The sequence below is a fragment of the Rhizomucor pusillus genome (assembly GCF_041956525.1).
Source record: "Rhizomucor pusillus strain CBS 183.67 unplaced genomic scaffold VTP01scaffold_20, whole genome shotgun sequence".
NCBI classification, from domain to species: domain Eukaryota; kingdom Fungi; phylum Mucoromycota; class Mucoromycetes; order Mucorales; family Lichtheimiaceae; genus Rhizomucor; species Rhizomucor pusillus.
The window spans coordinates 309,137-333,322 of record NW_027192162.1 but is presented as its reverse complement, the minus strand read 5'-3'; the positions used below and the strand labels follow the sequence as shown (position 1 = coordinate 333,322).

Here is a 24,186-nt window from a genome sequence, read left to right as displayed (position 1 = left end):
TTATTAATCTTCCGTGCCAAAATATCGGTCTTGTAACGGCATTTTACCCTTCCTCGTTAGATACACATCTATCAATATATACCACTTGTTCATACTCACCACCGAAGTTACCGATACCAGGTTCAATAAATAGTGTCTCCTTGGATAGTACCGGATCCATCATAGATGTCACAATCTTCACCCGAGGGAATGCTTTCTTAATAACAGATACGCCTACCGGTGCAGACAAGAACACAGTAAAAATAATATGGTCCTATCAAAATTATTTGATTTAGTAAAACGAGATAGTACTATAGTAGTGTGCAATGTCGTTACTTCGGGCACATCGTGATCCAGCAAGACCCGAACAGCCATCAAACCAGCAGCTCCAGTTCCGATGGTCGCATCCTATATCCTTCAGTAAAATACCTGAACTTTCCAAGGCTTTTAAAGGTTGGTTTACCATCAAAATCACATGATAATCCTTGATATTGTCTGGCAGCTTGCAATAATGTAACTAACGAGGAACATAAACAATGGTCAGAAAAGAAATCAAAGTCGTGATGGTACATTGAACTCACCTGGGGTTCTCCTGTAGATGGATCCGTCTGGATCAAGATCTTGCCAATGCGCACGTCATTGCATACTCTTCGCAAACCGGTTTCCATGGTTCCACCCGCTCTCAGAATGGATACGCCACATATCTACGTACACAACATCCCATTTTTAGTCCTGATTCGTTTGGATTTCGGTCAACCGTACATTTTCATCAAGCTTCACTCCTTGATATTCAGCACCGACAGGAGTTACCACAGTTGTTTGCTCGAAAGGTAGCAAGTTCAATGCACTACATTCCGTTTTCAGTAGACTCCAAAAGTCAACGGATCTTTGTATTTACCTTTCCACGATTATGGTCGATAATCGCTCTGCATAGAATATGAATTCGTCCCTAGGTGTCGTCTTGTCACGTAAAATGGTATGCATACCCTAATAAAAGCATTAATTAGATACACTGCTATATCTCCAGCGCTGGGGAGTAATATATCGAACCTTGATCTGGTTCGTCTCTGGTAATATAACTAAGTCGTCAGGCAACACTTCGTCGGTGGGTGTATTTTGAACCAGATCCCATCGAAGATGCATGCGTCTTTCGGACAGTTGGCGTTGTACATGTTTTGTTATAAGGTCGATCGCTACGACATTCTCCAGACCTCTCGGAATGATCTAGTTCGTTCGTTTTTGTTTTTCCTCAAAGTTTACTCTCTGATAGTGATGTTCAGCTGTCAGCGAGATCCTTACCACGTCAGCGTATTTGACGGTAGGTCGAATATACTCGTCAAATGCAGGCTTTACAAAACGCTGATATTGCTGAAGGATACCCTGCAAATCGCGTCCTCTTTCTGCAATGTCGCGTTGAACTAGATGATTGTCAGTCGCATGTAGCTATATAAGATGTAATTAAGCACTTACGCCGTCTTGCTAGACAGATATCTGCGTCCGTATCCACAAATATCTATGTAACCAGTTTCAGATACCAGTTTCGAATGTGCGTCAGCTGAGTCTATTACCTTGAGATCCATCAGATCGCGTATCCGTTTGTCGTGTAATCCATAGATGCCTTCAAAAATAATGACATTGGCTCCATAAATGGTCTTCGTTTTTTCTTCTCTCGCATGCTTTGAAAAATTATAGATGGGAATATTCACAGACTTTCTATTTTAGGGGCTCAGCTCACTGCATTTTCTTCTGGTAGCACCTGTAGTTCCATTTGCTTACCCATGCTTGAGTTTATACAGGCTTTCGTAAAGAAGATTGTAGTCAAATGCAGAAGGATGATCAAAATCGAAGTTGCTATGAAAACCCCTTACATTAGTCCTGCTATTTATGGCACACAAACATTCACACCAACTTTGCATGCGCCTGCGCACTTTGCTCGGGTGTAAGCACATTGTAAAAGGAATCCATGGATACAATCACGACCCACGGAACGTTCAGGTTTTTCAAGATGCGCCTTGCGTGGATTTATCAGTTTTTGCAATAGATGGCTAGGTACCATTTTTACGTATATCGCTTACTCTGCTACGCTCGTTTTGCCACTAGCACTTCCACCTGATACGCACAATGTTACCAAGTGTAGATATTTGCTATTCATACCTTACATTACCTGCTACACCAATAACATAACTCTCGGTGATCGTTCCGTCAGCGCTGCATAAAGCTCATTTAGCAATAGAATTTTGATCAGATCTAACCAGACTTACTGGTACCAAGGGCTATACAGTACATAGTTAGCAGAGTTATTTGTAAGTTTACTACCTTTGTTACCTTCTGCCCGTGACTCCCAATTTGAAGATCTTTTCACTCATGAAGCAGTGAACTCTTCAGGACACGGCGGAACCACTCCGAGGAGAAGAAAAAAAACATTTCCGATCAATTGTTGTTCTGCTAACTCCTGCAGCTGCGCCTGAGGATGCAAATAATGTTTACAGATTGTACCTCCTAAAATCGTAAAACGAGCGATAGTCGATAGTCAACGCGTTCGATATAACGTAGAAGCCTTGGTTTGAACGTTAGATAAAATCCTGTACGACGCATTTCTCCCAGTTCCTTAATTCGTGGGATGAATACTCGCAGAACCCATCATCGATAAATTGGACACTTCTTCACGCGATCTTTGAAATATACCATTATTGCAATGTAAATATGAGTATAAATGTCATGATTGTTAGCTGTTTATGCAAAATGTCCATCTTTTGGATCCACGTCGACGAATTTGAAAGCGTTGTTCCGGTCGTAAACCCCGCGTTCCTTTTTCCGTTTTACACGCCAGATGGCACATCGACTAGCTACGCTTTGCCTGATTGTGGCCTTACTTTTGGGACTCACTGCGAAGAGTGCTCATGCAACAGCCCTGACGTACAATGTCGCGGCAAATGAGAAGGCTTGCTTCTACATCTGGGCAGATGCTCCAGACAAGAAGATCGGCTTTTACTTTGCTGCAAGTACCACCTATCTTTGGATGAGTAGCCGTGGAAACTAACTTGAGTGGAACTTAGGTACAATCTGGAGGCTCCTTTGATATTGACTTTACGGTGCAAGATCCTGCAGGCAACGTGTTTTTGGATGGTCAAAAGGAACGTCAGGGCGACTATGTCTTTACGGCAAATTACCAAGGCGAATACGCGTTCTGTTTCTCGAACGACATGTCGACTTTTGCCGAGAAACTCGTTGATTTCGAAATAACATTGGAACACGAGGTCAGACCTACTTATCAACGAGAAGGTTCCAGCGCAGAACCACCCGAAACACTGAGTGCCATGGAGGAGTCCATATTCCGACTGTCTGGATCACTCACCAACGTCGCCCGCACCCAAAAATACTTTCGAACACGCGAGAACCGTAACCTCAGCACTGTTTTATCCACCGAAAGCCGAATTTTCTGGTTTGCACTTTTGGAGAGCGCTGCCATCATCGTCATGGCAGGTTTGCAAGTATTTGTAGTTAGAAACTTCTTTAATGTTAAAAAGGGAGGTGTATAAAGTAATTGATGCTACCATCCACGGAGGCCACCTGATGGACGATACTTTCTCCTTCCTCGACCTTTAAATGTCACCCCAGGCTCATCATTGAAAGTGCGTTTCTGCTCCCATTCTGGAACATAGGTATCCCTGCCACTATATCTCGGACGATACGTAGATGATGATGATGGTGACCGTGATCCACTGTCTCTCTCAGGACTTTTTGATCTCGATACCGACTTTCGGTCTCGGGTGCTTTCACGCCGCGGTGGTGGGGATGGAGAAATTGAGCGAGGCAATGGGCTCCGTCGGCTCTTGGGTGGAGGGGAAATACTTCTTCTAGCAGATCGATGATCTTCCACGTCGGATTCATCGCTGCTCACACTGTGTCTTCGTCGGCTACTTTTTTTACTCTTCTTTTTCTTTTCTTTCTTATTCTTTTTGCTCTTCTTTTTCCGTTTCTTTGCTCGTCGCTCTTCCTCGGAATCAGAGCCAGAGCTTTCGGATGAGGGCGACCTGGATCGTTTCTTCTTTGTATCCTCTGCAGCTGTGATGGGATAATGGTGAGTTACGGAAACGTATTCAGCAGATCTCGGATCATGCTTACGCTGAGTCTGCGGCGGGCGTTTAAGAACAAGTTCGCCGCTATGTGCAATCATTACTGTGTGAAGTGGATGGTCTCGATCGTCGACCGGCTGATTCTCGATTGCCTGTACGACCTCGTAACCGCTGACTACTCGACCGAAGACGACATGTTTACCATCCAAATGAGGTGTCGGACGAGTCGTGATAAAAAACTGAGACGACTGGGTGTTTGGGCCGCGGTTTGCCATACTTAGCAGACCCTGTACAGTATGCTTTCTCTGAAACGACTCGTCAGGGAAAGTAGCGCCGTATATACTCTCTCCTCCGGATCCATTACGCCGGGTAAAATCGCCACCTTGTATCATAAAGCCTTTGATCACTCTGCGCAACTGTTATTGATCGACTGTCTTGGACAGCTAGAGTAATTACACTCTCACCTGTGGAAGATCGATCCACGGTAGTGCAAAGGCATGTTACTGACTTTACCGAGACCCTTTTCGCCTTCCAAATCGCGGTCAGATCGAAGTCGTTTCCCAAAGGATCTCAAAGAGCCTTACCTGTGCACAGCGCACGGAAGTTCTCGGCTGTCTTGGGGACTTCATCAGCAAACAACTCAAAGACAATTCTGCCCACTGGAAAGTTATTAGAAGAGTGCACTGATTCCAGTCAAGCATAATTCGGCTTACATCGTTGGCCATCAATGTCAATGTCAAAAAAGACGCGAGGATTCACCATGGTCTTGACAAAGGACGAAGGCTCCTGAAGTTCAAAATCAGAAAAATCAAGCCTTGTCTGTTCCACCACTTTTCCGCGTCGCAGTGCACATAATGGCAGATCACGCCGCCGCCGCTGCCGCCCCTTCAAGTTCAAAAGTAGCAAACCAGCGGCCAGCCGTCAGTCGGTGGGTCATTGTCAAGTTACTGGGATTCACAGCAGCAATGTTTGCCCTCCCCATTGCAACTTATTACTATACGCTCAACGGTATATTCAAAGGTATGCTCGCGTGCATAAATTAAAAACGATTACAGAACAGGCAAACTAAGCTTCTTACAGACAATGGTACATACGCAGCGGGAGCAGCAGCAGCAACGGCAAATGTAGTGGCATTAACATATATCATCGCCGCTGCTTTCGAGGATACCAAACCAAAAGACAAAAAAGAGTAAAAGAGTTGCTTGTCCTATTGCTGTTGCATGCGGCTAGGTTGCATGTAATCGGTCACTGTTGCTACAAACGCCCGGATACTTTTGTTCTCTTGTAAATCTTCCAAATGGACTTTGATTTTTTCCAAAAATGAGCGACGTCTTGCTTGAGCATGCCGCCAAAGTTGTCTAGGAGCGGCTCGGCTGATAAAATCGTCCAACGCGGTTACAACGAGGAAGAAACAAAACAGTGAAACAAAGGCGCAGAGCACGAGGAATCCAATCGCAATGTACGATGCTAGTGAGACAAGGGGTCCATTGCGAATGTTGAGCCAATACTTCCACAGGGAGGCGCGTCGTAAGAGTGTGCGAGTCGAAGCCGGTTGCATAGCATACGCAAAAGAAAAGGACGAAAAGTTTCGAAAACTCAATCGAGCGATTTGTCCTCTGAAACGTTCAGAAACTGTGTTCCTCGTGACCCACTGCATTTTCATCATCACTATCTTTCCTTAAAGATAGCAGAACACTAATCGCTCCATGGCGTCTTGCGGGAAAACTTTGACTGGCGTCCTTTCGAACAAGCAGTTTAATCGGGTTATTTTTCTACCGAGACTGTCAAAACCACGGCGGAAAAACGTGTAGATGAAGTTGCATCTTTTTCCCACTCCCACACCCCTCATTCTTGGATTATGCGGCATGTCTGACACTCCTGCGCCAAAACGCCAGCGCGTCAGCAAAGCATGGTAGACTTTTGTCTTCACACCTCTCTGATTCTGGTGCTAATTCGTTGCAGCGAACAATGTCGTCGCAAAAAGGTGAAATGCGACGGTGTAACGCCTCAGTGTGGCAACTGCGCCTCTCTAGCGCAGCAATGTACATATAATATTAGCAGCAAAAAGGTTCGAATCGGGGACTATCTTTTGTTTATGGTAACGACAACTAACTATGTACGTTATACAGAGAGGACCTCCTAAAGGTTACATTGAAGCCATTGAAGGTCGTCTTCAGAGGCTTGAAGCGTTGCTTGGGAGCGTTATACAGGATGATGATCCACGTTTTCAAGCCATTGCAGCAGAGTTGAATGCTCCGCTGCAGACACCATACGGAGAGCTTGTACGTCCGCGGCCAATGGATAAAGAGTTAATTCAGACTATCTCGCCATCAGCGCCGCTGGTCAAGACGATAATAGAAAGCGAGGAAGATTCATCAGAGACGACAACTGCAAATGACAACCTCGGCAACCAATATATCGATGAGAGTGGTCAAGTACGATACTATGGAAAATCTTCTGGATATTATATGCTTCGAGGCAGCAAAAGCTTTCAGCAAGGCGCCTTTCGCTTCAATTCACGAGGATACTTGACGCATCCTGACAACGAAGCACTTTTAGGAAATAACACATCAGTCGCCGATCCGTACGAATTACCACCAGAAGATTTGTCAGATCATCTGCTAGAGCTGTACTTTAATCATTTTTACCGATGGCTACCGCTCTTGCATAAGAAATCGTTTATGGCATCCGTTAAAGGTCCAGAGCAAGATCGACCTCCACATCTGTTGCTCAACGCCATATACGCCGTTGCTTCACGGATATCTCCGGATCCTCGAGTGCGAACTGATCCAATGAAACAAGATACAGCAGGAGACATGTTTTTTGAACGAGCGCGGAGATTGCTGGACTTTGAATGGGAGAATTTCAGAGTCACTACGGTGCAATCACTTTTGTTGCTTAGTAGTCACCAAAATGGAGCCATGAAAACCATTCGTGGATGGTTATACAGTGGACTGGTAAATTGACCAGAATAAGCGTTAGGAAGTTGAATTTATTTATTGTCATATATAGGCTTTCCGTATGCTACAAAATCTCGGCTTGAACCGAAATTGTGATGACTGGAACGTGTCCGACGCCGAGAAGGAAAATCGAAAACGATGCTTCTTCTGCTGTTTTGTTGTAGATCGACTTTCATGTGCAATGTATGGAAGAACACCAGTACTAGACGAGAGAGATTACGATACACCTTACCCATCCGGTGCCGACGAAGATGATCCAGTGATCATGGAGAATTTCCATCAACTGATAAAACTGGCCGGTATCTTAGGATCGATTTTACGACAATTGTATACAGTATATGGTCGACATCAACTTTCAATCATGTCCACGCCGGATAGAATCATTTCTAGCTTGGATAAAGAATTGAATGGATGGTTGGCAAAACTTCCTCCTTCAATCCAATACAGACCGCCGAATACTCGAAACGCTGAAAGTGCTCCGGCACCGAGCATTGAGATCTGCCAGCTACATATGCTATATTACACCGCTCTTGCTCTATTGCACCGACCATTTATCCCGGGAAAAGGACAAACAGCATCTCTGTCTGTATTTCCTTCAAGCGCTATTTGCACATTTGCAGCCAACAAAATTCTGGATATTGCTGTATCCCTGATGGACGAAGGAAGATTGAAGAACATAAACAGCTATGCATTGTATTTTATGTTTACAGCCGGCACGATTTTCATCAACGATGCTTCTTCGCCTGATAGCATGTTTGCGCTGGACTCTAAGATTAGTGTTAACAAGATTATGCGCGCTATGGAGCATGTAGAAAGTACATGGAGGACATCAGCGAGGCACACAAATATTCTGGGCGAACTGGCGGGTCTCCGAGATATCAATCTAGAAGATTGCACTAGGCCGGTAGACTACAAACAAAGACCGGAGCCGCAATGGACAGCAGCAATCGCTGTACCTAACTCTCCGGAAGCAGAGTGGCAGCCAGACACAGGCATGCCGCAGTCAAGTATACCTCAAGCCGCGACATCTCAACCCGCACCCCAGGCGCAACAACCCTATGATCCTATTGCTACTGCATTTTGGGGCGTCCCAACGTCGTTCGATATTGATGAATGGCAGAGTTACTTTAGCCTCCAAAATCAACAGCAGTAAAAAAATTTTTTATGTACATAGTCTGCATTCAATTAAAATAAAACCTGCATCAAAAGATCGTCATATGCAAGGGATGGACTGCAGCAATGGAGCGATTTCAAAATCCACTGCATAAGACCAAATTCCGCACCGTTTTGGGCTATCCTAACCATTGTTATTGTCATCATTAAAAAGTAGTGAACATATTAGATACTGGGAGAAAGCTAATAAAACGATACAAAAGGTTCATTAACTACTGGTTATCAGCTGCACATGGTCCCGCTGTGCGCTCTGCTGCGATCTTGTGCCTGCACATGATATGTGTCTGCTGTCGTTTTTTCTTGATATCCTGGCAGCAGCAGAAATGGTGACAGCATGTTACTTGGTGGCGCTGCTGCTGGCAGTGATGTTGGTGATGATGATGCTGGTGAGAATGTTGGGTATATTGTTGTTGAGGATGGGGGCATTGAGCGTTGACACACAAGTCTGCAAAGGTGTTCGCAGGTATAATCATTAGTGGCACGGCACTTTGCGACAAGAGTACATTGAGCTGCTCGCACAGTTCGCGAACTTTCTCGTGTGCTTTGGAGCCAGCAAGGATATCTTGAAGACAGTTGGATGTGTCCTCCTGGGATTCGGTACGTGGTGACGGAGACTTATCCCTTTCTTGAGCTTCTTGGGTTTTTGGCGCCAAAGCCATGTTAATGCTAGGCGCGTATTGCATTTTATGCTGGAAAGAAGAACGCCCAGGATTTGGAACAGCGGGTGACTCTGGCGGAGGTGTTGGAGGAAGTTGCGATGGACTAGCACGTCGCTTGCTGCTGCTAGGATCTGTTGGCCAGCTTGTCGAACGGTCTGCTTTTCTGGTCATGGGAGGTTCTTCGATTGAAACCCGTTGTTTTCTTTGCCTCGCCGGATTATATGGCTGTTGCGCCAGAATTGATGACGTTCGCGTAATACCGTGACCATCTACAATTCGACCAGGCATTGCAGATATAGACCTCACTAACTGCGTAGGAGGACGGAAGGGCTCCGAGGATTGCCACGATCGTCTGCATTCTTCTCGATGCCGCTCTTTCATGCGAGCCAGCAAAGTATTCGAGGCAAACTCATAGGTAGTCTTTGACTTGCTAATTTTTGTCCGGTCGTTACTGGTATTGCTGTCATTACCAGTTTGTTGTTGCTGGCTATTGCTAGAGTGCGAAGATATGACTGTAGATGATGAGACATCCGAGTCGGAGACATCCGAGTCGGGGATCGAGCCCGGTTTGCGTTTAAATGCAGGCGCTCCTCTTTTGTTCTGCATGTATTCGGCCGCAGGAGAAGTGGCGGCCAAGGGTCTCCCTGGTGATAATTCATCCGACTCCCCCACAACGCAAGAAGAAGACTCTGCGCCTGCAGTGGAGGCTACTAGATCCAGTATGCGGACGCTTGTGTGAGAGAACTGCCATGCATATCCAAGGAATTCCAAGACAAGACTTACATGCAGCCGTAATAGATGAAGACTTTGGTATATCAGCTTGCGCGATCGAGCTGCTGGTACGCTCTGTGCCTGATGCATTGTTCGCTGTGAAACTATCAGCAATAGGTGATTGAAGCGAGTCGTCAGAATCCATTGAAAGCGAAAGCTTGACATTGGTTGAGCGCGACGGACTGAGCTTGCGATGAAGAGGTTCAGGGCTACTAAGGGAAGAAGGTAGCAGATGCCTGCCCCGGCCGGTTTTATCACAAGTAGCCTTTTTGTTTCCAAGTCCCAAGAAACCCATTGTCTGTGATTAATAAGAAAAACGAAAATAAGTAAAGGATAAAGGAAAGGAAAGAAAGATAAAGTAATATCCTTTCTAATCAAGTAACTTAAATATGTACAGTTTTGGGACTCAACTTTGAGACATCATCTTGATGCCAATTGTCGTTTGCTGTTGTCCAAGCCTATAATTAGGTTTAAACTATGTCGCATCTATTTCTTTTTACGATTATGCTGTTGCGTTTCTTTCCATGCCCCTTCCTCAGCCATGGAACTTTGCCTTTGCCCAGATTTACTGAGAGGTTGAAACGTTTCACTTTCTCTTTGATTTTAGCGCCTCTGTGCGGGGTTCCCCTTCGCTTAGCCCCCAACCATCTTGTGCGTCTCCGTGCTGTGCGCTCCAAAGCTGCCTTTCCTCCGCATCCCTTGCATGGTCACCTTGAGCTTCCAATTACTCCTTCTAAGTTGTAAGTTCCAAAGTGGCAACACGTTCCTTGCTGCTCTTATTCTTTAATCACTTGCAGGTGTATACCAAAGTTAATTTTATTTATTACATTTTTGCAAACCTAACCAAATGCATTTGCATGTTGTAAAAATTCTAGTGCACAGCCATACCAGTATTCTCTAGCGAGCAATTGTTTTGATGTTCTCCATGCATACAGAAGGAAAACAATCAACAATTATGTAGATCAAGAAAACACGATTTTGCTGAATCCAATCGAGTCGTGTATCACTGCTGGGACGATGTAGTGCTACCTGCCATATTGGAGCTTGGACCGCGCGACTTGCGGCGACGATGCAAGCTGTTATTTTTTCTCGGTCTCTGGTGTCGCTAAACGTTTAGTTCCAGGCAGAATGAAGACATCAATATATACTCTATGTACGCACTAATCTAGTAGCGACGAGACACACATACGAATGTTATCATAATACTAGATGTTGCTGGAATAACTACTGGTTGGCGGTCGGCAATTACTAGGTTTTTGAGGCTACAATGCAATAGATGCTCCTAACTTTACATTCGAGCCTCAAAGGAAGGGGCCTTGTTTCGCAGAATCGAAGCGTACTAAGGAAAGATCGGCTGAAACACGGATTTCTTCCCTTTGCCAAGGCACGCGTCGGCGAATTGATCCCGCACTGTCTTTCGTTCTCGCTTTTTGAACATATTACACAATGCCTGCTGTCTCATCCTACTTGCGGGACACAATCTATGCAATTACCTCCTGTTGTTTTCCAAACCCTACTATAGAAATCAACAAGAGACAGTTTAAGGTCATTCGTTTGCTAGGCGAAGGGTAAAGCTTGCCAAGAAAGAAATAGGAACTCTAGGTTTCGCTTGTAGTTTGTTGATCGCCCATTCTCTCTTGTAGAGGTTATGCGTTCGTTTACCTCGTGCAAGATGTCCCGTCAGGACGATTGTATGCATTGAAAAAAATAAGGTGTCCTCCGGGCGAACATGAAGCTGTTGCAGACGCTATGCGAGAGATCGACATGTACAGAATGTTTCAGCATACCTATATCATGAAAGTTTTGGTATGTGCATTTCCCACTTCCGTGCAAATATGTGTCGAGAGAAGATAAGAGAACTGTATGCTGAAAGAAAACTATCTATATGCAGAATACTAGCATTGTGACAGACCGCGATGGCAGCAAAACTGTATATATTTTCATGCCTTACTACAAGGTGAAGCAGCTGGATATCAATGGGATTTCTCGTCGCTGCTCTACTGACAAACTGTACTGCAGCGCGGCAATTTGCAGGATAGCATCAATGCCAACAATTTAAACAAATCCCATTTTCCGGAACAAGATCTGTTGCGATTTTTTCGCAAAGTCTGCTACGGTGTCCAAGCCTTGCATTCTTATCGCTTACCAAAAGTACCGATGAAAAGCCAGCAAGATAACGGCGATATACCCTCCATGCAACCTGCATCATACCCGATCCCAAACTCTCACGATGAACAAGAGCATGAACAAGATGGAACGCTAGTGCCTTACGGTATGGATCCATAGAAGGGGCTCGAAAAAATACTGTCCACGAAGCAGTGGCTCATGTGATGTGCTATATTTGCAGCTCACCGTGATCTTAAGCCGAGCAATATCCTTATTGCTGACGATGGTGTAACACCTATACTGACAGACTTCGGCTCTATCGTGCGCGCGCGTATATCTATCAAAACCAAAAACGATGCTTTGCGGCAGCAAGTAAGGAGCTCCCTTTTGCGTTGGCTCGCAGTAGCAATCATTGCTGAACCTTTCTGTTTTAACGATGCGTAGGATATTGCCGCGGAGCATTCCACCATGGCTTACAGGGCACCTGAGCTCTATGATGTGCAGCCGGGTAAACAATTGGATGAGAAAGTCGATGTTTGGGTACTGTCTGATGGATTTGCCGCTAACGTCATATATCTGAAACTAATACCCTAAACTACAGAGTCTGGGCTGTCTGCTGTACGCCGCAGCTTACGGTCAGAGTCCGTTCGAAGCTAACAGTCTTGAAGTTGGCGGTTCTATGGCGTTGGCAATACTGAACGGAAAGTATAAATTCCCGGATGCAGAGCAGGATCCATACAGCGATGATTTCCGAGAGCTGGTGAAATCAATGCTTGTCGTGGAACCGAAAGAGAGAGCTGACATTCACGCTGTAAGATTTGCATTTTAGTGCGAGGTCATGACTTCAGTTGACTTACGTGAGGGTTTTAAATTTAGGTCATTGATAAACTGGATGCTCTTTTGGAGAGCTCTGCCTTGTAAAGTCAATTGCATATTTATGTCTAGAGTGCATACATGTAGCTATATATTATTTGCTTATACATACATACAGTCTACCATGCTAATCTTCTAGTGTACAACCGATATATCATCGTACAAATGCGGGAAAGCAAAGCTGCAGGTGGATGCATTACCATCTCACATGTACACTCTGTGACATGATCTTGAACTTTTATAGAGCCATATCAAACATTGTCCAGTTCAGTTGACCCTTCGAAGGCGACTTTTTCCTGTTTCGAGGCTCGGGGATTCTAAATAAAGGGAAGGAGATGCATCCGTCTTTGGACTGCATAAGGAAGAGGGCTTGCCAAGTAAATTTCTTTACTGCAAGCTGTATGGCGCCAGAAGTTTGATACGTAAACTCGCATATGGAGCTTGGGTTTCAACCTTTTTTGGGTGCTAATTGCGAAGAACCGAGAATGCGTAATGAATCGAGAACATAGCAGCGTGCGGGATGTGACACAACCCACGAGTATCCAAATAACTAGCCCACTTTTCTGTACTTGCAAGCGACGATTGACCAGCGCACCGAAACCACAGCTAATCATTGTAAATGTCTCATGTAATTGCTGCAAATTTCGGCAATAGAAAATATTAGATGAGAAGTAAAGAGTTGTAATGCTGATTTTAATTGAGCGGAGGACCCATTGGTATAAAGTTAGCGCCAGCTATTATAAATTAGGAACTCTTCGTTGTCACGCAGTGTCCCAGTTGACTCTGAGAAAAGCGGCGCGGTATTGAGACCCCAAGGAACCTCTTTTTCTTTTTCATCTTTATCTTTCTCTTTTCTTTTCTTTATTTCCTTTTCTCTTTAACAATAACTTATTATGGGAGCAAATCAAAGCAAACGAAAGAGCACATCGTCCACAGCATCTAAAGTGCGCTCCCCTTCTCGACACAGTGCTCGCTCACCGCCGATATCTTCCTCGTCGCCAACGACCCAACACAAACCGTCACTGCAGCCATTACAGCGACCGTCGTCCACGTCTTACACCTCGCCCTCCTCCCGTTCATCATCACCTCCACCCGCTACGCCCGTTCTCATTGACGACGACGAAGAGGAAGAACAGCAGGATGATCAAACACGGCGGCGTATTTCAATCGAGTTTTACTCGGATGATGCATCGATCCTGATAAAGAGCCGGATAATTGAAAACAGCAACGTCTCTGACAATTTACCAGACGAAGAGTATTTCCCTGCCACGTTATCATCAATATCATCGTCTTCAACGTCATCCTTAGCATCTGCATTATTTTCCACAGCATCTTCACCGTCGTCGCTTTCCACTATCTCCACTCGGTCAGCCAAGAAATTTGCACCGTCAGCGTCACCAGCACTTTCGCGCGTACTCGCAGAACAACCGTCAACGCAGGGTCTCGTGAATAGGACCAGCGCCAATGATGAGGTGGTGTGGCGTATTCAGGTCGCACAAGACAATATTCTGGGGGAGCGCAAAGACCCCGTCAAGATCCAGCACGCCTACCTAGACCTGGAGCGGATGGCCCAAATGTCGATCGTCGAGTCATACTATCCACTGGGTGTGTGCTATTACAGAGGGTCAGCCTCTGACGAACGCAAAGCAGTACACTGGCTTTCATTAGCCATCAAAGAGGGCGACAAACGACTTAAGCAGGGAGGCCATTCGGATTTACTGTACACTCACGTCGCCCGAGCCAACTACTGCTTGGGGGAAATATTCGCCAACAAGTCCGACAAGGCACTGCCGTACTTGCAAACCGCAGCGCAGATGGGCCACGCTACGGCGCAGCATATCATGGGCCACCGCTATCAATACGATGACGTGGATCTTGATCGCGCATCTGCATGGTACGAACTCGCCGCCCAGCAAGGCTACGGGAAAGCCCAGGCTGCGCTGGGTGCTCTCCTCTTGGAATATCCGGATCACTGGGCTGCTACTGCTGCCACGCGTGATCAAGTAGTGCAAACAGCGATTGGCTGGTTAAATCTGGCAGCGAATCAGGTGCGTCGTCCAAAATTGGTAATCCATTGTTTACGCTGCTCACGTCAAAGCTATCCATTTGTTTACAGGGGAATGTCCGTGCTGCGCTGCAGCTCGCTTATTTGTATGAGGAAGGGAAGCTCGTGCGGCGCAACAAACAGAAGGCATTCGAGTTCTACAAACGATATTACGCTGATGAATCACGACCGAATTATGCGACTGCGCACTACTTGATGGGCATCGCCTACCGAGACGGTGACGTGGATTTACCGCAGGATCACGCGCTCGCATTCAGGCACCTGAACTTGTCAGCAAAGGCAGGTTCTCCGCTAGCTCATCGTGTGCTTGGCGTCATGTACATGCAGGGTATCGGTGTTTCGGTGGACGAGGAACGGGCTCACGGCTACTTTCAATCTGCTGCTAAACTCGGAGACCTGCTGTCCTACGGTTGGCTCGGAAAACAGTACGAATATGGACGAGGATGTAACAGGAATGTTACGGAAGCAATCCGATGCTACGAAAAAGCATCCCACGAACCCAGCATCGCCATCCCGTCGCACCTTGCGCTCGCGCTCTTATATGACCGCCTCTCTAAGCACAGCCAGGCCCTGGTCTATTTTCAGCGCGTGGCCAACACGGACATGCCGAATTCGGTCACTGCACTAGATTCGAAATTAGTGACGTATCAACTGACAGCTCGTTTGAAGATCGCCATCTACCAAGCTCACGGCCTCGCCAATTTACAGCGCGATCCCGTCGCTGCGTTCCAGACTTTCATCGACTTGTCGGAAAACAACAACTTTCCTGATGCTCACATTGCTATCGGCGACACATTCAGACAGGGCCTTACTTTACATGGCCGTGTGATCATTCCAGTCGACCTGAAACGCGCTTGCAGCTACTATGAGAAGGCTGCAAAGATGGATGACGTGACAGCTCAGTTCAAACTCGCTGACATTCTGTCAAACACCATTCGCGATAGAACACGTGCATTTACTTGGTATGCTCGAGCAGCTCAGCAAGGTCATGCGCTTGCACAGTACTGTCAGGCGCTCTATTACCTCCGCGGTCTTGAACCAGCAAAGAAAGACTCGTTGCAGGCACAAACGCTTCTGGAGCAGGCTGCAGAGCAAGGGCTTACAGACGCCATGGTGTCTCTGGCCCAGCTCCTTTTGCAGAATCGACCGTCAGGATCTGATAACTACCAAGCGTTCACGTGGCTCCATAAGGCAGCTTCCAGGAACGATCCTGCAGCGCTCCGCGAACTTGCTGCTGCCTACGAAAACGGAAACGTACCTGTCGATAACCAGCAGGCAAGACACCAGGCTGGATTTCAGCTGCTGCAGATCGCTACCTCTAAAAACGATGCTCGGTCTTGGTATGCCATGGCACGATACTACGAGAATGGCTGGTCTGTTGAAGCAAATGCCGGGGAAGCACTTCGATGCCTTGAAAAGGCAGAGCAGCTTGGATATTCTAGGTAAGAGAGAAGCAGCATCCCTAAAGGCTGTGTATAATAATAGTATGATTATCGTTGCTAGGGCAAGCTTGGCGATCGCCGATATGTATGAGCGCAATTCTATGCGCGATTTGGCATTCAGCAAGTACGCAATGGTAGCGGCCAAGCACGATGTCACATCTGCGTTTGGATGGCATGCAAGGATTTCTCGCGCAAAATTGGTCGTTCTGCATGAGATTGGCACAAACAAAGATCGTGCAGAAATATATGCATTGCTGTGCGATATGGCTAAATTGGGAACAACAGAACAAAAGGCAGATATCTTTGAGCTCCTAGGTAAGATATCCAGCTATAGATAAATGAAAAATGCCCCATCGTGCTCATCCGGCTGTTCGTCATTATAGGCATATGCTTTGAGCATGGTATTGGAGTCCAGGGCAACACTGCATCAGCGATCAAGTGCTATCAGCAAGCTATCGAGCTCGATGTTTCACAGGTCAATTGGTCTCAAGAACGGGCTCGTGCACGACTTGCAAAGTTATACATGACGTCTGACCCCGAGCGTGCAGTGAACTGTTTGCTTGAATTGGCGCCAAAGCTGGACGAGATGAAGGCTCACCAGAACGTATCTGAAACAGTGACACAGGCAAGGGAAGCACGTTATCTGCTTGGCCACATGTACCTGCATGCGCAAGGAGGAGTAGCCAAAGATTACGTCTTGGCCAAAAAATGGCTAGGCGAGGCTGCTGATCAAGCTCATGGAGCTGCTGCATTTGAATTGGGCATACTTGAACTAGAGCAAGATAACGAACGAGAAGCAAAGCATCGTTTCATACAAGGCGATACTATCGGCCATGCTGGATGCAAGCGCGAGTTGGCGATGCTTTTATACAGAGAACACCTCGACGATATTCACTGGGACGGCTCTGAAGTAAAGGATTTGCTTGAAGATGCAGAGCAGCTTGGCGACATTGAGGCGACGATTCAACTCGGGAAGTTGCACGAAAAAGGTCTGCAAGACGTTATTCGACCACACCGTGAGACCGCATTGATGTACTATGTACGTGCAGCAAACAGGGGACACGTCGATGCAATGATCTGCGCTGCAGAGTCGTACGACGCAATTAAGCGTTACCGCGAAGCAGCCGCTTGGTTCAAGAAAATACAAGACAAACGAGTATCACAGATAATGCTTGCATCATATCGAATCCAAGGTCTAGGCGGTATTCCCAGAGAGGAGAAGAAAGGATTCAGCCAGTTGCTTGATATTATGGAAACTTGGGATAACCCAATCGACGAGTCTGAAATTCGTGCCTTTGGCGTAGCCTGCATTGCACTCGGAGAATGTTACGAATACGGAAGAGGAACGGCTCAGGACAAAGACGCTGCCAAGCTCTGGTACGAACGGGGTAGCAATGATGCAAAGAACAGCGAAGCTATGGTCCGACTTGCTCGCTTGGCTGAAGATCCTGTAACTGCACTTGAACTCCACAGAAGAGCAGCCGAAGAAGGCAAGAACAAGGAGGCGCAGTATCAAGTCGGTCTATGCCACAAGGAAGGACTCGCCGGTCTCGATAAGAACCTCGTTGCAGCCCGCCGATACTTGAGCAAAGCCGCTGAGCAAGGGCATCCACTGGCGGCTTTCGAGCTGGGAAACGTATTGACGGATATGGGAGAATACCAGAATGCCTTGCGATGGTTTGAAAAGGCCGGAAGTCAGATGGTTCCTGAAGCATTAAGGACCTTAGGCCTCTTGTATCATTGTGGATTTTCGAGTCCGACCAAAAAGAAAGGAGATGTCTTTATTATCGTGCAAGATTACAAGCGTGCCTATGGGTATTTCTTGAAGGCCAGCGAGCTCGGCGACGAGACAGCCACAATGATGGTCGGTTCCTACTTTCAAGAGGGGTATCACCCTGATTTCGGCGTGGATTACAACAAGGCTTTGCAGTGGTACGAAACCGCATACAAGATATCGCACAGCCCAGTCGTCGAGCTTGTTATCGGTAAGCTACGTCACACACAAGCCAACGAAACCAGCAATCCAGAACAGGTCGAGTCTCTGAGGAAGGAAGCATACCATTGGTTTATCAAGGCGGCCCAGGCCGAGGACGGTGTACAAGTAACAGACGCCAAAACGATGGTTGCACTTTACCACTTGAATGGATGGGGAGGCGTTGAGCCAAACTCAAAGCTCGGTTTTGAGCAGCTGCTAAGTCTGGCGAAGGAAGGAGTAACGCAAGTGTTTGAAGAAGTCGCACGCTGCTACGAGGAAGGCATTGGCGTTGAAAAGAACCAATCCAAAGCACTGAGCTACTGGATGGATCTAGCAATGGCTGGTGACAAGACTGGTCTGGAACGCGTCCGTGAATACCATCGGTTGGGACTTGCCACGGCACAAGAACTCAAGAGCGCTGAGGACTCTTTCAATCTGGCAACTGGTAAGTGCTAAAATATAGAGAGCGACAGCGGTGTGAACTAGAGTGTTCTAATTTCTTTTTTTGCAGATCATTCCTCTTCTCACCACGATCAATCTATACCTTCTTCGTCCTCGTCATCATCGCTGTATTCCGCCTAGTTGTATTCTTCCCTTACCTATTTTCTTTCTTCCTTTTTTTATCCTGTTATTCCTTTGTGTATTCTACATTACTGCATTTCCTATCTGTAAACATCGTATATGTACTCTTATTAGCTGTATTTGCTTAGTCTATTTACACACACATTTAATGTAACATTACTTGACATTTTTCCCTCTCTATTAAACCCACTACATTCTAGTTTTGACAGAAGAAATCCTTTTGTGCTACTTATCGGTGTTTATTACAAGGTGCAACAATTAGATGTTTATAAGTGAGATTGTGTATGTATTCTGATAAAAACTTCATTAATGAGCTAAATCAGGCTTGTAATAACCGACGTTGGGATCATGAACGGGGTAAGCAACAGGCTGAGGTTGAGGATGATGAGCATTGTAGTAGTATCCCGAATTGTCGTAGTAACCTCCAGCCACAGCTGCAGAAGGCGGTGCATCGTGCTCCGCATAGTAATACTGCTGCGGAGGAGCATGCTGCTGCTGCTGTTGCACGTCTTGATGGTGGTAATACGCTGGCTCGTTGTTGTAGTAGGCATCGTGGTGAGCCATAACGGGCGATGTTGTTGTAGTAACAGGAGGTTCTGTCATGGGCGCAGCTAGCATTGGACCGGGTGAGCGGTGGTGAGGATAATCGTTATCTGCCATGCCAAAGTCCTCGTAGTCCGCCGGGTTTGGCTTATTTCTCCTGCGAGTGCAGCCTCCTCTTCTATTGAAGAAAGTAACAACACCTCCAAGGAATGCGACGCCAACTTTAAACAGTAACTGAGTGTTAGGTGCAAATATTGCTGGGCTTTCTTTTTTTTTTTTCTTGCCACATACCAATGCCACCGACTACAGCGCCGGCAATGGTTGCAGTAGTGTTGCCACTGTTGTTCTGTTTCTGGTCGCTGCTGTTGGAGCTAGTCGCTGAAGCGGAAGCAGAGGATCCTGTTACAGAGCCGGTATGCGACGACGATGCCGACGAGTCGCTACCGGTTGGCGCCGAGCTGCCCTTTTGGCTGCTGTGAGCGTCGCTGCTCTTGCTGTTATTATCATTGCTGTTGTTGTTATTGTTGTTACTGCTGCTAGAGCTTGCTGCTGGGGGTTCGTTGGATTTAGTCTCTTGCGCGGCAGTCGTTGTTGCGGGAGCAGGAGAATTTGCGGGCGGGGTGGTTGCCGGGGAAGGTGCCTGAGTAGTGGATGGGGCGGGTTCGGCCGAGGTTGGCGACGATGCAGAGGTCTCTGTATTGGGAGGTGCAGTAGTCGTAGCCGGAGCTGGATTTTGGCTGGATGGTTCTGCACTACCACCACCACCACCACTTGGTTGCTCAGACTGCGCAGCAGCAGGGGAAACCTCGCCCACCAATGCTAGCGGATCAGCGAGTAGTGCTCGAGCTACTTCCTCCGATTGAACGATAGTGATGAGCTGTAAAGATACTAGAGCGATCAACGCCCACAAAGAAATAATTCTCATTTTAAAGGAGTGTAAAGGGTGAAGGAAAGGAAAGAAAAGAGTCGAGAACTGAAGAAAAGAAACGAGGTTTACAACAAAAAAGCACCGCCGTTCGTGTCACTCCTCTTCTCCTTCCTCCCTTTCCTCCTTTCCCTATACTTAAAGCAGCAGCATTCCTTTTTTAACACGCATTTTCTTCAGCAGGCTACTGCTCACTTTCTCCTTTGTACAGCTCAATTCGCCTTTGGAGCCCATCTATACCTTTGCTACTTGCAATAAGCCAAACGTCAATGCTGCGTTACATACAGTGCTATTAATATAGTGGGCATTTTAAGTACCACAGTAACCGCATCCAACTGAATTGGCAATGCTTTCCTTAAGTGCCTGAAAAAGAGAGATATCTGCCTTGGTTACAGCTTCGTAATTGAGAAAAATATGGGGCGATCCACCGAATCCAGGAGACTTATTGGTCCCTAGCAATTGCCACATTTGACACCGCAATCAGATAATTGTTGCACGAGGGCTTGAGGATGGGTCTGCTCGTGTAACATCTTAAAATTTGCCAATGGATGATGCCTCCAATGGCGCCTGTTTCACACCACACCACACATGGCTAAAAGCTAATTGGGTCACTGTGCAAGCAACGTCCTTTGTAAGTTCAATTAATTTTTTGCAGCATCCAGTAGTAACGTATGTCTCATTTGCTTCGATATCTTATGCGTCTAAATTGCAACTGCATTTGATTCTCTATTAACTAAATTAATTAATTACATACTCGATCAATGAACCGTATATCTTCTGTCTGCTATCTTGTCACCTAATCGTCATGCCCAAAGATTTCCGCTTACATCTTCATTTCCACCTCTCGCAATCGCCTCCCGAAGCTGTATATTAGCATCGATTTTCATCCACGATGCAGAGATTTCAAATCTGCTATATTTTGACAACTGCCAATGCCAGCGGTGCAGCAACATGCAAATTGCAGCCTCAAAATCAAGAACTACGAAAGTCGTAGATGATGGGATCAGTTAATAGTTTACCCTAACAATCAACCAGCCTTGCAATGTTTCACATTTTTCTGTCGAGAAAGGACAGGGCCGAATCTTTTTGCATCTCAGATCCAAGCAGCAGCCTTTGTTGCTTCTTCTACCCCGCACTGATATGGAACACCCACAAACAAGTACAGCTGAAGCCGGCGAGGCAGGTCCAATGCCAACCCAACCGAGCATTCCAGAAAACGAACGACAGCACACAGTAGACACATCATCTGAAACTCCAGATCGCACTCTTGATGAGTCGCGGCAGTTTAAACGAAATCCGATCTCGTACGGAGAGAACGAATTAAGACGGAGGCACGTTAAATCGGTAGATAAGGACGATACAAATGCGCAAAGTGAGACGGCAGCCTCGTCAGAACCTGCTGTCAACCATCACAGCGGCAATGCTGGATTTTACGAGTGTAACATATGGTAAGCTAATTGTTATCCAGGAATTATGCATGACTCGACTCACAACCGAGCTGTGTATAGTTTTGATACTGCAACCCATCCAGTACTTACACTATGTGGTCATCTGTTTTGGTAAATGAAGAATTGTTTAAATCAATATCGTTTCCATGCAACAAGAGTGACTAATGCGAGTATCACTTACAATTTAGCTGGTCATGTCTAGCACAATGGTTACATGCACAATCGAGGAACCCTACCTGCCCAGTATGCAAAGCAGGTTGCGGGCGAGATAAAGTAATTCCCGTTTACGGTCGAGGACGAGAAGAAAAAGACCCAAGAACCGACCCGTCGATACCCACACGACCGGCAGGACAGCGCCCGCCGCCGTTACGTGATCCAAATGCGCCCGCCACTTCACTGTTTGGCCAGCCTCTGCGCGGAACTATGTACAATGCGGGTGGGAATGTATCATTCTCTGCCGGAATCAGCCTTTTTCCTCCGTTTGCATTCACCTTTGTAAGTACCATGTAACACTGAATAGCTGCTTGGCAGATAACTAATCAAAGAAAATTGTGATAGAATATCCCAACAAACACGACAAACACAGGGTTCCACGCTCAACCAGCACAAAACGCATTCATGTCAAGGCTCATTATGATGGTTATTAGCTTGCTTATTATTGCAATCATTTTCTCGTAAAATAACAGTTGTACTATTATATCCCTTGGGCATGCTGATATGGGAAAAGCAGGAGAGGCGGAAATGGGGGATCAAGCTGTTCTTAATATGGATCAATATTATTTATGAAGATGAAGGGTGAAGATTCGGAGCCGCTGCACCGGCTACTTCGTCCACCTTGAGCTGTCCACTTCGCACGCTGTTGCTCAGCTTTTGGGCTGCTGTGAGCTTCTTTTTACTCTTCTTGGCCTTTTTATGTGGACGAACAACCGAGACGGGTACGGGCGAATTATGTACCAGAAACGTGGAAACGCTGCCCATAAGTAAACCTTTGAATGCGCCCTTTTCGCGAGATCCGCATACAACCATTGTTAACTGGGTATTGTAGATCTACAGATACCAAGAACGCATGACGATATGTTAAGATTGAAGCAAAGCACGGTTGATAGATGGCGATTGTGACTTACGAGATCTAACAGTGATTCTTTTATCGGTCCACCGATTGAGTAGATTACAATTTTGATATTGAACACGAGCATTTCGCTCAGCTTTTGCCGCACTTTAGATATTAACGTTTTGGACTTGCGATCGAGCTGGCGTTTTTCAACAGGTTCGTTAGGTAAAGCGAATGCGAGACAAGAAGTCTATGTATATATCTACAAACCTCGCGCCATAAACTGTATTTTTCATCATCTTCAAGTTCATCGACGGGGTCTTCCAAGTTAAATACAGTGACGACGTGGACCTCGTCTCCGTCACGAAGCATGGTACCCATAGCCCAGCTCATGGCATACATGCTCTCGTCGCCAAAGTCGCACGTCATCATGTATTTGCGAGACTTGGTGACTGGTCTGTCTTTGCAGAGGCCGTAGTAGAACGTGACAACAATCCTGTCTGGCTCCGTTATTGTGATAGGCGGGTCCGAAAAGACGAGTTCGGCAGGACGGTCAATAGGAGCGGGTGCCTTTTTCTGGGTATCTTCCTCCAACACTATTTGGCGGTTTCGCTCTGTTGTACGAAACAGTTCCGGGTCGCTTATTTCCAAATCCTCTTCGTCGCTCAGAGAATCGTCCGAGTCATCGTGGCCTAGCTTGTTGGGATCGCGCTTGTCGAGAATGACGGCTTCTTTCACCCGTCGGTCCTCCTCCGTATCACGGTTGAGATCCTCGATCTCTTGGGCAAGCATAGCATCGAGATCCATATTGTCAATAGGCGGTATCCGGTAGAATAGAAATGTGAGAAAAGGGGGGGATTACGTGACACCACCAACACAGTGTCTCTGGAAATGTGCGACCTGATCCACAAATTTTCGATTTCCAGGAGCTTTGCCTTTACAGATTCCAGAAAGGAGAATCCTCAGGCGCGCATATTCATCATTTATTATCACTCCTCCTCCCTTTCATTTATCGTTATCATCAGCAACCGCTTCAACCCGGCAAAGAATGGTTCTTATCTAGCACCGCGGAAAAATGTACAGTACTCAATGCCAGTCCCAGGCACCTTTGCTATCCATCCTGAAAGAATGATGATCTCCTATATATTTCCTTCGCTGCTGTTACTAATATTGTTGCTTAAAAACATATCAACACGCTGCTAACCAATGGATTTGCGATACTAGATCAAGCGGATCAATGACTTACACGACGATAGAAACATATTCACATAGCCTGACTCATATCATTTAGCTTGCTCACGCAGGCAAACATATCAAGGTTTATATTGGGTTACATCTAGCTTTGAAGAAAGGAAATCATGATGAGTAGTATCGTGAGAATGAGCCATGGACGCAAAAGTGTTAATTTCTATCGTTTTCCGAAGCTGAACTCCATTCCTCCGGCATGATCCAGTGGAAGAGCATCATGTAGATGCTTCTCTCTGATGTCCAATAATCTTTGTGCGTTTTGTTTCTCTCCGTTCAATTATTCAGTTGCACCATGTTCAGTCTTAATCTC

The 24,186-nt window shown here is 46.3% G+C and overlaps 12 protein-coding genes across 12 annotated transcripts; 6 read left to right on the top strand and 6 right to left on the bottom strand.

The window, feature by feature from the left end:
* Positions 1-3: 3 nt before the first annotated feature.
* Positions 4-2,345, bottom strand: VTP01DRAFT_5159 (uncharacterized protein; the record flags this gene model as incomplete). The annotated part of the gene is made up of 17 exons (XM_069383920.1): positions 4-29; positions 100-253; positions 316-387; positions 443-496; positions 561-683; positions 742-826; positions 878-966; positions 1,030-1,203; positions 1,279-1,397; positions 1,450-1,492; positions 1,548-1,692; positions 1,756-1,830; positions 1,889-1,990; positions 2,055-2,088; positions 2,144-2,187; positions 2,241-2,252; positions 2,305-2,345. 17 exons carry the CDS (start codon positions 2,343-2,345, stop codon positions 4-6), a joined length of 1,392 nt encoding a protein of 463 aa, XP_069235759.1.
* A 464-nt stretch (positions 2,346-2,809) lies between these two features.
* VTP01DRAFT_5158 (uncharacterized protein) lies at positions 2,810-3,518 on the top strand (the record flags this gene model as incomplete). The annotated part of the gene is made up of 2 exons (XM_069383919.1): positions 2,810-2,977; positions 3,036-3,518. The coding sequence occupies 2 exons, from the start codon at positions 2,810-2,812 to the stop codon at positions 3,516-3,518; spliced, it is 651 nt and encodes a 216-aa protein (XP_069235758.1).
* An 11-nt stretch (positions 3,519-3,529) lies between these two features.
* Positions 3,530-4,817, bottom strand: VTP01DRAFT_5157 (uncharacterized protein; the record flags this gene model as incomplete). The annotated part of the gene is made up of 5 exons (XM_069383918.1): positions 3,530-4,044; positions 4,105-4,463; positions 4,520-4,583; positions 4,640-4,714; positions 4,769-4,817. The coding sequence occupies 5 exons, from the start codon at positions 4,815-4,817 to the stop codon at positions 3,530-3,532; spliced, it is 1,062 nt and encodes a 353-aa protein (XP_069235757.1).
* A 92-nt stretch (positions 4,818-4,909) lies between these two features.
* On the top strand, positions 4,910-5,248 carry VTP01DRAFT_5156 (uncharacterized protein; the record flags this gene model as incomplete). Its single annotated transcript, XM_069383917.1, has 2 exons — positions 4,910-5,075; positions 5,136-5,248. 2 exons carry the CDS (start codon positions 4,910-4,912, stop codon positions 5,246-5,248), a joined length of 279 nt encoding a protein of 92 aa, XP_069235756.1.
* Positions 5,249-5,262: 14 nt separating this feature from the next.
* Positions 5,263-5,613, bottom strand: VTP01DRAFT_5155 (uncharacterized protein; the record flags this gene model as incomplete). Its single annotated transcript, XM_069383916.1, has 1 exon — positions 5,263-5,613. The coding sequence occupies one exon, from the start codon at positions 5,611-5,613 to the stop codon at positions 5,263-5,265; it is 351 nt and encodes a 116-aa protein (XP_069235755.1).
* A 307-nt stretch (positions 5,614-5,920) lies between these two features.
* Positions 5,921-8,168, top strand: VTP01DRAFT_5154 (uncharacterized protein; the record flags this gene model as incomplete). Its single annotated transcript, XM_069383915.1, has 4 exons — positions 5,921-5,967; positions 6,018-6,123; positions 6,185-7,012; positions 7,068-8,168. The coding sequence occupies 4 exons, from the start codon at positions 5,921-5,923 to the stop codon at positions 8,166-8,168; spliced, it is 2,082 nt and encodes a 693-aa protein (XP_069235754.1).
* A 232-nt stretch (positions 8,169-8,400) lies between these two features.
* VTP01DRAFT_5153 (uncharacterized protein) lies at positions 8,401-9,913 on the bottom strand (the record flags this gene model as incomplete). The annotated part of the gene is made up of 2 exons (XM_069383914.1): positions 8,401-9,557; positions 9,631-9,913. 2 exons carry the CDS (start codon positions 9,911-9,913, stop codon positions 8,401-8,403), a joined length of 1,440 nt encoding a protein of 479 aa, XP_069235753.1.
* Positions 9,914-11,064: 1,151 nt separating this feature from the next.
* On the top strand, positions 11,065-12,645 carry VTP01DRAFT_5152 (uncharacterized protein; the record flags this gene model as incomplete). Its single annotated transcript, XM_069383913.1, has 8 exons — positions 11,065-11,186; positions 11,262-11,424; positions 11,510-11,575; positions 11,638-11,890; positions 11,966-12,096; positions 12,169-12,264; positions 12,326-12,535; positions 12,601-12,645. The coding sequence occupies 8 exons, from the start codon at positions 11,065-11,067 to the stop codon at positions 12,643-12,645; spliced, it is 1,086 nt and encodes a 361-aa protein (XP_069235752.1).
* An 845-nt stretch (positions 12,646-13,490) lies between these two features.
* VTP01DRAFT_5151 (uncharacterized protein) lies at positions 13,491-18,661 on the top strand (the record flags this gene model as incomplete). The annotated part of the gene is made up of 5 exons (XM_069383912.1): positions 13,491-14,645; positions 14,714-16,104; positions 16,166-16,419; positions 16,488-18,524; positions 18,591-18,661. 5 exons carry the CDS (start codon positions 13,491-13,493, stop codon positions 18,659-18,661), a joined length of 4,908 nt encoding a protein of 1,635 aa, XP_069235751.1.
* A 306-nt stretch (positions 18,662-18,967) lies between these two features.
* VTP01DRAFT_5150 (uncharacterized protein) lies at positions 18,968-20,129 on the bottom strand (the record flags this gene model as incomplete). The annotated part of the gene is made up of 2 exons (XM_069383911.1): positions 18,968-19,425; positions 19,496-20,129. 2 exons carry the CDS (start codon positions 20,127-20,129, stop codon positions 18,968-18,970), a joined length of 1,092 nt encoding a protein of 363 aa, XP_069235750.1.
* Positions 20,130-21,269: 1,140 nt separating this feature from the next.
* On the top strand, positions 21,270-22,255 carry VTP01DRAFT_5149 (uncharacterized protein; the record flags this gene model as incomplete). The annotated part of the gene is made up of 4 exons (XM_069383909.1): positions 21,270-21,577; positions 21,638-21,688; positions 21,766-22,072; positions 22,136-22,255. 4 exons carry the CDS (start codon positions 21,270-21,272, stop codon positions 22,253-22,255), a joined length of 786 nt encoding a protein of 261 aa, XP_069235749.1.
* A 102-nt stretch (positions 22,256-22,357) lies between these two features.
* On the bottom strand, positions 22,358-23,435 carry VTP01DRAFT_5148 (uncharacterized protein; the record flags this gene model as incomplete). The annotated part of the gene is made up of 3 exons (XM_069383908.1): positions 22,358-22,624; positions 22,702-22,827; positions 22,899-23,435. The coding sequence occupies 3 exons, from the start codon at positions 23,433-23,435 to the stop codon at positions 22,358-22,360; spliced, it is 930 nt and encodes a 309-aa protein (XP_069235748.1).
* Positions 23,436-24,186: the final 751 nt, after the last annotated feature.